Source organism: Parambassis ranga, chromosome 15, assembly GCF_900634625.1.
Source record: "Parambassis ranga chromosome 15, fParRan2.1, whole genome shotgun sequence".
NCBI classification, from domain to species: domain Eukaryota; kingdom Metazoa; phylum Chordata; class Actinopteri; family Ambassidae; genus Parambassis; species Parambassis ranga.
The window spans coordinates 12341756-12356045 of NC_041035.1; the positions used below are offsets into that span (position 1 = coordinate 12341756).

The 14290-nt window shown below is 43.0% G+C and overlaps 1 protein-coding gene across 19 annotated transcripts in view; it reads right to left on the reverse strand.

Moving 5' to 3' along the window:
* Nucleotides 1–500: 500 nt before the first annotated feature.
* The window catches only part of ank3a (ankyrin 3a), a 101358-nt gene continuing 87568 nt past the window's right edge, over nt 501–14290 (reverse strand). For 12 of the 19 annotated variants that reach the window (XM_028423052.1, XM_028423053.1, XM_028423046.1 and 9 more), the window contains 10 exons: nt 10038–10112; nt 9671–9802; nt 9390–9533; nt 5873–7271; nt 5636–5783; nt 5326–5403; nt 4950–5033; nt 4712–4819; nt 3839–3930; nt 1053–2581 (listed from right to left, as the gene is read on the reverse strand). In XM_028423052.1, coding sequence (XP_028278853.1) covers nt 3859–3930; nt 4712–4819; nt 4950–5033; nt 5326–5403; nt 5636–5783; nt 5873–7271; nt 9390–9533; nt 9671–9802; nt 10038–10112 — 2240 coding nt within the window. In that variant the 3' untranslated portion in view covers nt 1053–2581; nt 3839–3858. Of the gene's footprint in view, nt 2582–3838; nt 3931–4711; nt 4820–4949; nt 5034–5325; nt 5404–5635; nt 5784–5872; nt 7272–9389; nt 9534–9670; nt 9803–10037; nt 10113–14290 lie in introns of all 19 variants that reach the window. The other 7 variants (XM_028423042.1, XM_028423049.1, XM_028423057.1 and 4 more) reach the window with 7 other exon arrangements.

Below are 14290 nucleotides of genomic sequence, written 5' to 3' on the forward strand. Positions count from 1 at the left end.
TATTTGAAAAACTATAATTTTTTGAAAAAAGTTGACCCAGAATGTCCTCTATGAGATTAATATTTTGATAGTTGAATGGTTGAAATCGGTCAATGTATGCTGGAGATACGCTGTGCCAAAAAAAGTACGGAAGAATAAAAAAGAAGAAGAAGAAAGAGGGTGAATAACAAGAGTTTGATTGTGTAGCAGCAATCAAATTAATCTCAGTGCCATAAAAAGGGCTCACAGATGAAGTTTTCCTTAAATGTGGATTATATATGATGGTGTGAATGAAGGTGAAACACATTAGTGTTAACATTGTGGCAGTTTGTACAAGTCCATGTGATCTGTTTGAAAAATTAACCTCCCATTGTCCAAGACTAATGCTGCCTACTTTTATCATCAGCTTCTTATCTGTCGTTCAAAGAAGCCCTTATGACATCATAACAAATCATTACTTCTGTGATATAAAAGAAAAGCTCAAGGACACCAAGACAAGAACAGAAACAACAGTACTGCGAAATCGTTGCATTTTTTATTTTAAGGTTGTTTTTTTAAAGACGTCTGAAACATTTGTGGTGGCATCGTTGCTGCTATTAGCCTCTAAAAGACCTTGAATAACCAAAGTGCTAGAATAGATACATTTCAATGGCTTCACTCTGTTAGTAAGAATTGTACATCAAAAAATCTGCTTAGGTGAAAACACATATCAAACAAAATTGACAAAATTGAAAGTTCAACCATATCAAAGGATCCTCTACCCCCTGATTGACATAGTCGTAGTAGTAGTAGTAGTAATATAAGGGGATGTGGTACAGCAGCACTCTAACTTGACTTCCTTTAACCCTTCCCACTCCCCCCAAAAAAAAATACAGGTTTCATGTCAGCATAGACATCAGCATACTGAGCCGTCGCATCAGTAGAACACCACACTTGAACTACATGGGCATCTAATGAAAACCAATACAAAGATAATCCCTAATATATAAAGTAATTTTTTTGTCAAAGTGAGCTAGTGAAAACAATTCTGACACTGCATATACAGACTCTCAAGCCTTAAAGAGATCACACAGTTTCAGAGTTAAAACACAATTTATTTAATGCTTAAATCATTGTTTTTGACCATCCAGTGTTTTGTCATACAATATGCTATTTTAGAGCTACAATCAAATAATGTCTTTATGTGTCCTTAATGTGAGTAGATTTTAAATTAAGGAAATACTTCACCAAAAATAAAAAAAATAAAATCAAAAAAATCAAAAAGTGAAATGCCCCCGTTTTCCTCAAACACCACAGCAGCAGTTAGAAAACCAAATGGACACACTGCTAAGATGATTACAGACAGTCTAACAGTGTACAGAGACTCCTACACCTTATAGCCAATACGCACGATACAATTAGAATTTTACAGCGAGCCGGCCTACTAGCATTTACATTCAGATATCTCCGTTCTCGTAGCAGGGAGCTGCCCTCCAGTTTAACACACACAGACAAGACAATCACATCCTCAACAAGCTATAGAACTTTTTTTATTTTATTTTGTTTTAAATCATCCTCCACCCATGTGATAAATGCTTTAATGGTATTCAATTTAAAATATAAAAATTGGTGACCAGGGCTATGTGTGTACAGAGATAAAGGGGTTGTATTTATCAGTGTTTGCAAACTTGTAAAAATTGTACTTAAAATAATGTGAACAGCATGCATGAAAATATGAGTACTCTGAAAGGCTGCTTTTTTTTGCAGGATTAAATCCAATCCCACTTTGGGAATTATTGAAATTTGATTTTCTGGAAATTTTCCTCTGTTAAAATCAAACCAGCGTTTTTTTTCATGTACAAACATTATACCTGCTCTAATAATTAATTATACAAGAACCTGTGAAGTTACACTCAAATCTTTAAAAGTGGAACCGCTTCAGTAAATTTTGTGAAAGCACTTGAAAAGTTCACTCTCCTCAGTGCATTCTCAACCAGCAACTCAACCCCCCCTCCCGTTTAGTTTTTTTTAAGAATTATACACATTGTAATTTTATATACAGAAAAAAGCTTTTGTGTTAGTTTTAAAAAGGAAAGAAAAATAAATCCAAAAACAATTTACATCCTGACAACAATGGGTTCAAGAAAAAACTATAAGGCGAGTGTTGAAGTTGGATCCGAAGTGTTCCATTAGATTTGTGTGTGTGTGTTGTTATTTCCACCCACCACAGTGGATTGAGCTCTTTGTGCCATCTTTGGTCACAGTTTTGCGCCTGTGTGGTTGTCAGTGGTTATAAGAGTCTTTTGTCGTTTTTTCACAACAAACGATGCTCCTTGAGAAAAAAAAAGCTCTCACGACACCAGTGGACCGATGGCACGTATCGTTTCACACAAAACAGGAAGCAGAATCATCGTCCACTGGTCCACCGCAGTGGTCAGAGAGTGAGAAGCGTCCCGGTCTTGGAGTGAGTTTTTCATGCTCATGCTTAAGTCAGAAGGGTTGACTCCTCTTATGTGTTTGAAGCTTATAAGTTGCAGGCTGGAGCTTTGCCTTGAGTCTTCACATTTTCACTCTCCCAGCCCTCTCTTGTTCCCAGGAAACATCCAACTCGCTTCCTGTGCATCTGTAAGACATTAAGAGAGATAGTATCCTTATCTATAAAACCTGTCCCTTTGTATGAAAAACCCACAACATGCTATCTAGACCTGATGGTCCGTGGGTTGTTATAGTGACCTCTGTTACCATAGAAACTCCGTGCCAGACTTCACAGCACTGTCATTTTATTTTCTACGTTGGTTTGTACAGATGGAATGATTCACTGCAAACTGAACATAAGGGTGAGCAGCAGCGGGGATTAACGGTCTGGCCAGCGGGATAACAAACTCTTTTCGGATGGTACAATGCTGTTGTGAGTTTGGGATTTAGAGGACAAAAACATTCATGGAGGGTATATGAGGGGGCAAAATAATGCTGAGGTGTGTGCCACCCCCCACCCCCATCAGCCCTGTTCTCTTTGTGACTGTTCCCTATTCACACTCACACACACCCTCAGGGGGCAGAAATGTTGCCAAGGGATATCCAGGCCCAGACCAGTAAGCCTTTTGCACTGTGTGACAGTGAGACACTGATCACAGGAAGAGTCTGACACTGTGTTGGTTTTCATGATCAATACCACACAGTTATGTACAGTACTATGAAAAAGTTTTTGTTTATACACAACACGGGATTGTATATCTAAATTATAGTTACGATGAGTAAAAAAAATGTTAATGATCTCATAGACTGAAAAAGGAAAGCAGGATGGACCGGGTATGTCCAGGTTCTCTATTGTCCTTCAGTGCTCTGTGACACCTTTCACCTGCATTCCTGATGCTCTTAGATGGGCAGTTTTTATCCACCTACTGACGCTTCAGGTCAATGTGATGTTTCAAGTAAAGATACTTTTTATTGCTTCTGTGTAAATGGTCATATGAAATTGTCATGGGACTTTTCTTAAAAAAGAGTCTTCTGCAAAGAGAACAAGACGTCTACCTGCCTGGAGAAAGCACACCTAGGACAATTAGTCCCAGTTTGACAGAAAAAAACAACCACACTGATGTTGGTTGGATTTATTATTTCCTCCACTTTGTATGGAATTTAGCGGTATCAGAACTAAACAATGTCATCACCTTTTGAGTTTGCACTGTACTGTATGTATTAGTCCCATCCTGACCCCTCTCACCCTCTCACTGCATCTGGCTAAACATGAAAAAATAACACTTTTTTTTCTTTTTTTCTTGACAATCCACACACCTCTCATGTTGTTTATATTTTGCATACTCTAAAACACACTGATTAAATATGATGGGCAATAATCTGTGGTGACAGTAAACTACTGTACCTGGTGGAGCGCAACCAGCCCTATGAATGGTGCTTTTTATCTCCTGACCTCCTGTCATCCTTTCGCCTGCTATTCCTTGACCCTTCCCCTTGCTGAAAAACACAAACACATACATAAATATAGGTGAGATTTTTTTGTTTATCTCCTGACGGGAGGAGAACATGGTGCGATACCACAGCAAACCTGTAACAACAAAAGCAAAACCTGATATGCCAAAGGAACCTGTCAGTCATTCGAAGCAAAAGTTAGTAATAGAAGTGGTAGTTCATTGTCAGGATTATAATTAGGACCCAAACCACACAGCACCTCGACACCTAGGAGAACAAAACTGATGTTATTGTTAACAGAGTTAGAAAAAAAAGAACACAGTCACAGCACTCGTTAGTCATAATGTCTACTAATTGGTTAAAGGTTTTATCAGACCATTTAAATCACACAGGAGCAGCAAAGTCAGCATCCATTTTGTTATGCAAATATAGCAGACATTGCATGTAGCCAAGGCACAACATGCAACGTTGCACTTCAAACGGCAGCAGTTTATTTCTATAATTATGCTCTTCCCTTGCTCCAAAATGCAAGTGCATCACCAGAGTAAAACAAAACGTACTGGATTTCTGACTTAAAGCTGCACCCAAACAGGACCAAGATCTTCAAGATCACTACAGCAAATTTAAGCTGAAATTCCCTCCTAAAATCCCCTTAATAATAATCTTTATCTTTTCAATGTATTTCCAAGTCTGTAACAAAGTGCAGCTTTAGGCCTAACCTTAATTATAGTCTTATAATGTTTTTGGACAGCAGGATAACTGTATCTGAGGAATGCCATCAAGATTAGATTTAAAGGAACACTCTTAAAGGTATCTTCATGCCAACCTCTGACCAATCTTCTTGCAGAGTGGGGCTGCACTGAAGGTCTCTACGCCAACTTGCTTGGTTTTCTGGTGTGGGAGTGGACACTCGCCGAATAACCTTCCTGATCACCTACCCAAAGCAGAAGGATGTCGAAAAAGGGAGAAAAGATCTGATGCAGTTGTATCTCATAAAAAAACATTCACACACGCTGTGATGCTTTTTTCCTGAAGGCTGAGTGGGAAACAGGATTATACTTTACTTTTCTGCTGACGAGGTTACCCTCATGGTCCATGTAGTGCTCCTCTGTCACAGACTCGCCTGGGATATTTTTTGCTTCTTCTCCCTGCAAGTGTTTGTGGTTGGCATGTGAATAAAGGCTCACTGCCTTGCTAAAAAAATCCTTCACCATCACCACACTGAAGTCAAACCTCTGTCTACATCAGAAAGCTGCTGGGTTAGTCCTCAACCACAAACTCTGATCAGCACACGCATATCCACACACACAAAAACATAACCGCAGAGTAAAACTATCAGTCTACAAAGCAGGATAATGATGAGGAACACCACCACCAATCAGTCTAAACTAAACCAAACCAAACCAAGACTCAGCTGAGCCTTCGCTCCAGGCTTTCTACCTTCAAAATGAGACGGCGTCTGAAGATTCTGGTGGTTACTGTCTGTTCTTCCTCTGAACCGGAGTCTACACTAACACGCTGCAAAGGAAGGTATTATAAGAGGCAAAAGGCAAGAGATTTAATTAGATGAAGCATGTTTTCTTAAAGGCCTTGTTGTTCTTCACCTCTGTGATTGGCTGAATCAAACGAGACACCTGAAATAAAATGTTTCATCACTCTGTTGTATCCACAATAACAGGATGATGATGCAGGATTGTGTTCTAGTGTTACAAATACAAGTAGGGATGTCTTTCACTAAATGTAACATTACCTGGACTTTTTTCTCTGATACCAGTGCTCCCTCTTCCTTTCTGCCATTTGATGATTCTGATGAGGCGTCCTGATGGGAGTGCTTTGAGTTGTTGCCGTTCTGTCGGGACCTGGATGAGGAAGTGATGGAGTCACTGGAATTCTCTTGGCTGATGGGTAAGAAACAAAAGAATTAGAATTTTCACCTACAAAATAGTGTAAATGGTGAAAAAATCAGACTCTCAAACACTTCACTTACCTTTCCCGCCTGTCGAGCAGGTCCGAGCTGACGCTGCGGCCTGGCGTTGGTGGCTCCACATTGACGCTAGATGAATCACTGTGCCAACCTGAAAGTGAACACAAGTCTTTTTCTGCCTGTTCAGCCTGATCAAGAATCTCCTGAACCCTGGACTGGCTCATCTCTTCGTCCTCCTCCTTGACCTCTGAGCCTTCTTTTTCCTTTGCCACCTCTTCATTTTCTTTTTCTTCTTTGTCCTCCTCTGCCTCCTCTTCCTCGTTAGATGCAGACTCACTAGGCTGCAGCTCCCCAAGTGCCTCAGCCCAGGCTTGAGGGGAGAGGTCAGCTACTGGCTGGTCCTCAGCAGCCGGGACTTCTTCTGACGTGCAAATCTCTCTTACACCGACACACAACCCTTCAGTCTTAAACTGTTCTCCATCTGTGCCGTCTGGTCTGTCAACCCTTTCCTCAACATCCCCATCAACTGTCTGAACCTCAGGGTTTTCATCAATTTCCTCCCCGACAGCCTGTGCATCTTTTTTCACTTCATGCCCACTTTCTGTCACATTCTGCATGTTCTCCTCCTCCCCCACTTTACTCTCCTCCTGATCATACTGCTTTTCTATCACATCTTTCTCTCCTTCTGCATTCTCCTTCTTCTGTTCCACCAAAATGTTATGTTCCTCTGCCAGTTTAGACCTATCTTGTGTGATCATCTCACATTTTCTTTCCACATTTTTAATTAAGTCCTGCTCTACCCACTTTTCCACTAATACACTTCCTTCTGCTAGCACTTCTGCAACCATCTCAACGACTTTCTCCATTTCTTCTGTCACTTTCTTTTCACTTCCTTTCAAATCTACATCCTCTTGCAACCCATTGAGGGCATCCATCTGCACTCCTCCATCTCCCATTTGTGCTCTTTCGGGCGATGAAGGGGTTATTGATGACACAGATGACAGTGAAGGGGAAGATGTGGAGAACGCCATGTCAATGTCTAATTCACACATGGGTGGAAAGGAGAACGACTTGGGCTTGTGGGTCGGCTCCATTTCTTGAAAAGACCTGTCCTCCTCCTCGCTCAGAAGCAGCTGGTCATTAAGAGCAATGCTGGGCTTTTTGACCTTAGGAGGATCGGGTAGTTCAAAGGCTGGGACGGACAGGGCGAGTTCACAGGGTCTGGGAGGGCTCCTAGGGGGGCTGTCTGGTTCTTGGCTACCAGGCTCTATCTCTGGACTCCACGGAAGGGGCTGAGGCTGGGTGTCAGCCAGCAAAGGGGTATCTGGTTCTGGGTAATGGTGCTGCTGCTGCTGGTGGGTGAGGGAAGGGTTGGGGGTAACGGGAAGTTCAGGTTCCAGGAAGTAGGGATCGGAGTGCAGTGCGGCGGGGGACTGCAGCTCTGCTAGAATGCTCTGATAATCTGTAGGTGACAGGATGACAAATGTAGAGAGACACATACACGCACTAACACCAAAGCATACCAAAAAAAATACACCGAAACCTTAACACCACACGACATGGACAATGGCACATAGGCTGAGGTGAAAAGCATGTATTCAGACCACCAGCTGTGATGATATGCTGTTGGTTCTTGTATAAAAGGCAATATTAAACATGTACACTAAAATGTTAATACATTTTAGTGTACATGTTTGAAAAATGCCACATTACACACACATTTATACAATGCTGTGATATTGAACATAAAAATACTCCAATTGTTCTAAAAGTTAAGTGATTATTCATCAGTTTTGGTGGGGTTAGACAATAAAATTGGGACATATTACACATAAATCATAGGGAGGGATGTAATGTAAGAACTTATCTGTCAGGGTGTTCTGTTACATGTTCACATGAAATAGATGACAGATGTGAGATGCGAAGTAAGACATTTTGAGGAGAAGGAACAGGAGGACAGACAGAGCATGCTAAATAAATATTTCCATTGAAGAAGGATCAATGCGTGGTTGAACAGGAGGTGTATTGACTGAGGGTGCACAAGTACACTGGCAAGCAGGGCAGGGAGAGAGGGAGCGCAGTGGAGGGGACAAAGGACCGGGGCTAGGACAACGGGACCCATAGGGAGAGATGGGCGGGAGAGGAGATAAGGAGACAGGGGAGACGGGGCGGGAAGAGGCGAGCTGGGCCGCTAAAGACTCTTTGCTGTGAGAGTCCGTTACAGAAGGTGTAGCAGCACAGAGAGCAGGTGGAGACTGGTTGGGTTTTAAATTCATAGCAGTGTCGCAGGTGAGATCAGAGGTGGATCCAGATAATGTAAGAGAGGATGAGACTGGTTCTGCTTGTGAAACACTTGGAGTGGGTGTGGGTGAGGCAGGGACAGGTGTGGGAGATGTTGGGACAGATGTTGCTGAGGTAGGAATAGGTGATGGAGAGGTAGGAGCTGGCGAGGAAGGTAAAGGTGAGGTGATGAGGGGAATTGGGGAGGACAGGTGGGGAGAGAAAGGGAAAGAAGGAGATTGATGAGGGTTGGCAGGGGCAAGAGAGGAGTGGAAGTTGAAGTGCATTGGTTGAATGGGCGCAACAGGCGCCAAGTCTTTGAGTGTAATGGAGGACTCGTAACTAGGAGAGCGACGTGGCGAATAGGAGAGGCAGTTATGTGCTGAACTTGCAGTGAGGGGAGTGGGTGGAGGTGTTGGGGTTGGTGTTGGAAAGAAGGGACTAGGTGTTTGTAGAATGAAAGCTGCCTCAGTGCTTTTAGAAGTTAAAGGGATAATAACGCAAACTAAGGTAAAGGAATAAAAGCATGCAAAGGAGATTCAAAAAGAAAAAAAGAAGAAGGAACATATAAAAAAAGAATTAATGTGAAATGAAACATGCTTGCACAACAAGACAATGAATGAACAACATGGTGGGTAATGGGCACAGGTGACATATCAGCAACACATGACTCTTAAATTGTTAAGAGCCGTTATGTGTTATCAGCATTAAATGCTGCTGTGGGCGGGTGATGGGAGGTGGTAGGAGGAGAAGGAGGAGGAGGAGGAGGCAGTTTGGCTTCACAGAGGAAGAGATTCTCTCATCTATCCAAGGAAGGCTCAGAGGAACTGGAGGAGAACTAGGAGAACTAAACTAAATCAACAGAGAAAAGCAGACTCCACGAGGTTATTCTACTCAAGTCAGACATTATTGAAAAACATTTAAAGCAGCATGTAGTATGCAGCATGCACTTAGAATGGGATATTGACAGTAAATATTGTTTATTTGTGACCACTGAATACATTATAGGATCTGTGTTCACCTTAAGCATGGCCTGATTTCAACAGAAGCCAATTAAAGACATTTAAATGTACGGTAAACAGATTATAATGACATCAGTGGCAAATATACTGCAAAACAAATCAAGGATGCTTTTCGGGAACAGTAGTTGTCTAGCTGTCCAAATCAAGTCCAAATCGGACCATATTGAATAGTCAAAGATTTGCACCACTACTATATACAAGTAATTCAAACACTGGTGCAAACAAAGAAAGGTAGCAGGGAGGGAGTAAGAGGTCAGCTAGACAGAGCTAAACCTTACCTTCAGCCTGATCCCGGAAAACAGCGTTATCATCAGCAAAACATCTTGTGCCTGAAATGTTACCATAGTCAAATATAGGGCCCTCCAGTAAAGTCACAATATCCATCCGATTGACTTTGGTCAACACTGTAGTTAAGGCATCCGCTGTGGATGGAGGAAAAAAAACGATTATTACCTGTGATCATTACAATTATCAGCTTACTAATAATGTGAATGTTGACATATCAAATGGAGAAAGATTGATGAGATACCAAAAAGACCAGATATAAAAATAGTCTTACTTGTGGCATTTTTTCCTTCTCGACTGACCCACTTCTTCAGAAGCATGAAGCTCTGTGCTGTCAGGGAGTTGGGGTTCTCTAGTCTGATGTGGTTGATCTCATCCACAGTGAAGTTCATCTCCCGAGCCAGCTCTGTGATGGGACACACATGGCAACTTCAAAATTAAAACTGAAACTTTAATGCATTTTGTGTATTAAAGTTTAAAAAAAATACAGGCAGAGAAGGACAGTATTAAAACACCCTATTGTGGTGCTTTTGCAAGACATACTGTTAGCCTGAAGGTGGCAGTAAATGTCCAGGTTTGAGACTGTGAGGCCTCAGAAAGGTAGCAAGCACTGAGAGACAGCTATGTGGTATCATTCTCACCTGTCCAGCTGAGCCCCAGGTGATCTGCAACGATAGCCATACGCAAGTCTGTTCGCTCACAAGGACTTTGGGGACCTGCAGACAGACAAGACAATGGCTCATTAATACAAATCACATTCTTCTCTCCCTCTATATTAATGTAAGAGAAAATAAACATGTAATTTTCCTTTTCTGGCCACTTATTCATCAAAATTAAAACAATTAATCGTGGTTGTGTTCACAATATTTATATTACAAAGGTTTGAATATGACTGTATGTATGTTTACCTTTTTCACCAAGATGGCAAGAAAAGGATATTTCATAATAGAGACAATTATGGGCAACTTAAATATGTCCATAGACTAAGTGGTGCTCTGTGACTGTTTGTGGTATGTATCCTCTAGGCAGGCAGTAACTGTCATGAGAACCACACAAAACAACGCATAACATGACTCTCAACAACAGACTCATACTTTGACAAATCTAGGGTGGATAGGTCTATGTTAGAATCTACAACGTTAACATGCGAAGGCACTTTTTGTGTGTTCTTAACCAACACTTGTTAGTTTGAATGACAATTGCATGGAAGATTCTGTAACGACAAACTACCACAATAACTCCACCCTGCACAGACAGACAGACAAACCAGGGAGTTGTCAAAACACAGGACTGGTTGTGCCAGTGACCAGTCGCTACTACTGGCATGCTCACTCTAGTATACGGAAATTAGACAGGGTTGGAAGAGGGGAACAGGGGAAAGAGAAATCTTGCAAACAATACAGTACACAGTACATTAATGACAAAAAAAATAAATTTAAATGACAGCTACTGTTCTGAAGAGAATATGTAAACACGCCACAGGCATTCCAGTCAATCCATTAAACGATCACAACGATGTCATGCAACTAAAAGTGAAATATATAAATATAGAGATGTATTTTAAACATAGTGTGAAAATTTTACAAACTAGGCTTGATCTCCGCGATGGGAGGCGTTCGAGACCCTGTGAGTCCCTGACTGCCCTCCTTCCCACCAGTCCGCCTACTCCTCCTGCTCCTCTCACTGCCGGAGGCCCTGTCCGTCGTCGCCACCTTTGCCCTTACGGACGCGGCCCCGGCCTCAGCCCTCGAACCTCTACCAGACCTGGATGAGCGAGAGGGCTGGGAGGGCTGGGAGGGCTGGGAAGGCTGGGAGGCGTCCGACAGAGAGGTGCTCCGGGAGGTGCTGTCTTCCTCCGACTGCTCTGTCTGCGTCTTTTTCTCCTCGTCTGACAGGCGGTCCACCAACTTTAGCGTCTCCCCGCTAATGTCTTTAAAGTATTCGATGGTGCGCTTACAAAGCTCACTAGGGCTTTCCTGTCTGTCCTGACTACATGCTGCCTCACTTGTGACATTGCTGACCTGATGCCTGTCCGTCAGTGGCAGCCTTGAGGGCAACTGTATGGCTGCACGGCCTGAGTCCAATTTCCTCATTGGCCGTGAGGTAACTCGAACTGATACAACTGAGCTGGATGTGGCTGCAGGGCTGCTCTTTTTAACATCCTTGATCGGTATCCTCGACCTGGGCTCTACTTTGGCTATGGCTGGCTCTCCTCTTTTCTTGACCTCAACTTTCACTGCTTGCTTGGGCTTCTGTTTGCCTATGGCTGTTCCCTGTGTGTGAAATGACCACCCTGATGCTTTAACTGGAAGTCTTGACTTGGGCTGCTTCCCCTCATTTTCTTTAACAGTTTCATTTCTCTGCTCTGGCACCTGACTGCTACTGTGTACTTCCACCCTTTCTTCTAAATCCTTACAGCAAAGCGTTTCTATCCTGCTGGCTTTCTGAAGGGTGGGCTCAGAGGAGGACTGTAAATTAAACACTACACTACCACACTGAATATAGTTAGCCTGCACACTGGAGGACTCAAGGTTATTGTTGTTGTTGCAGTTTTCAGAAGGGTAATCTCTTCTTTCTAACCTGGGCTCTGTGTGACTGGTAGACTGGCTGTCTGTACCCTGACTCTCTATACTAATGTATTCTGGCACCATCTGACCCTCTGACATCTCAGCTTTACAATCCGTGAGATCACCTGAGTCTTTTTTCACAGTTATCGAAGCAGCTATGCCCATCTTAATAGGAGTGCGTAATTTGGAATCAACCTTAGAGGCTGTGATTGTGCATGAGGAGGCAGTCTCAGCTGTGGCTTCACAGGCGGGGCCATCAGTGTCACTGCCAGGCTGTACAGGGCTGCATTTTGCTGAAGTTGGTGCTGGTGTTGTTGTTGGTGTAGTGCTGCTGTCTATGGTAGTATCTATTACCTTCACCTTCCCATCTACTGTGGCCCTCTCCCCTGTTTTTGACTGAGAGGAAAGAACCCCCAGGATCTTGCCCCCGCGCCCCTTTTCCCCTGTTTTAGGCTCAGAGGAATGCTCACCAATCTGGAAAAACTGAAGCCTCTCCTCAACAAAGTCCCGCTTGCTCATGTCAATAGCACCACTGCGAGTCATCTCAAACATCTTCCCTTCGTGGAAAGGGAAGGGGTTAGGTTCACTAGTCGGTGTGCTCTCATCAGTTGGTGTTCGAGCGGGGGTTGTGTCAGGTGTTGTAGCCTGTGATTTGTCCTCCACCGATAAACCAAAGGGTTTGGGGTCCTCCTCTTTAGTCTTGGACTCAAACACACCTTCATTATCAACACCTTTTGTTGACCAGGGGTCAAAGTCCAGACCTTTTGTGGCAACAGTTTTAAAGGTGGAATTGAGTTCCTCTTCCAGTTGGTAGCCAAAGTAGTTATCGGCAAAGCCCTGCCTATCTGGATGTCTTCCTTCGAGGGTATAATCTTTTTCATCTCCACTACTTTTCACCGAGGATGTACTGGTTTTAGTCTTTCCATTGTCCCCTCCTTCCTCACATTTCTCTTCCTCTATCACTTCAAGTTTGGACTGACTAAATGAGCGGTCAGCTGTTTTGCCATCATTAGAAAGACTTGATGTTTTAGGGTCCTCACTCAGTCCGTCATCCTCATCTTGAAGATCATACCCATCTAATGAGTCTATTTCAGTTGCATCTGTGTCATGGGAGAACTCGGCTGTGGTTGCTATTGAACAGTCAGTGATTGACTGGTCATTACCATTTTGTTCAAAGTCCGCATCCTCCACCTTTACAACACCATTGATCCCAGACTCTTTGCCATTTCCATTTTTCTCTGATCTTTTGTTTTTTGGCCGCTTCTCTCCTTCTTCTTTCATTTTGAATGTGTACTTTTTGACAGGGATGGGATGGAAGACAGACTCATCATCACTAGAGTCACTGTTATCAGCTCCAGGGGGAATAGGGGATGGAGGCTGGACCCTGATAATTGGTTCAGCTAAGAGGTGCCTATCATGCTCCTCTTGAAGGTTCACCTCCATCATCTCTGTCTCTGCCTCAGAAGAAGCGCATGAACCCTTTTTCTCAAGTTCAGACTGCTCTGGCTCTATAGGAGGAGGAGGTGGAAACTCTATATAAGCCACTCTTTTGTCCTTTGACCTCTGTCTTTCTCCATCTTGTTTCTTACTGTGATTCTCTGGGGAAGCTGGCTTAGATTTTTCCTTTGACGGCCCTTTGTAGATAAAGGTCTTCCCATCTTCCTCCTCAGACTCCTCTGGGATAGGACTTGGCATGCCAGGCATGAAGCCAATCACAGAGTCTGGTGTCCTGGAGGTCAGACTCACTTCCTCTGAGCTGGGGGTCTCAGGGGTAACAGGACTTTTCCCAGAGCTGTCCATGAAAGTCACTTGTTCTAGAGTGTCATCTTCTGGACTTCCTTGAGGAGATGGCTTTTGTTTGACAGTGTAAAACGCACCCCTTGTCTCATGCACTGTCCTACTCTCATGGCTTACTATCTTTTTGTATGTGCCCAGCTGCCCAGAGGCTGTTTCTTTCTCATACTGCTTTCCCACTTGGATACTGACATATACAGGCAAGGGTTTGATATCTTTGAAACCCTCAGTGACAATTACAGGAGTTACTTGATCCAAATATTCTACTTGGTCACTATCGACACCGTTACACACAACATTTGACTGGCTACTCTCTGATGAGTCTGTAGATCTTCCTAATGATGATCCACGAGTAGACTTGTTGGAATCAGAGCTACTGTGTAACCGAGTTCTAGTTAAAGTAGGTATATGAGACCCTGTCCTCTCATGTGGCTCAACAGAAGCATCTATTTTTGAAGAACTGGATTTTTGATTTTCAGAGAAATTAGACGGCTTTTTTACAGGAATTTGTGATTCCGAGTTTTTTTTTAGAC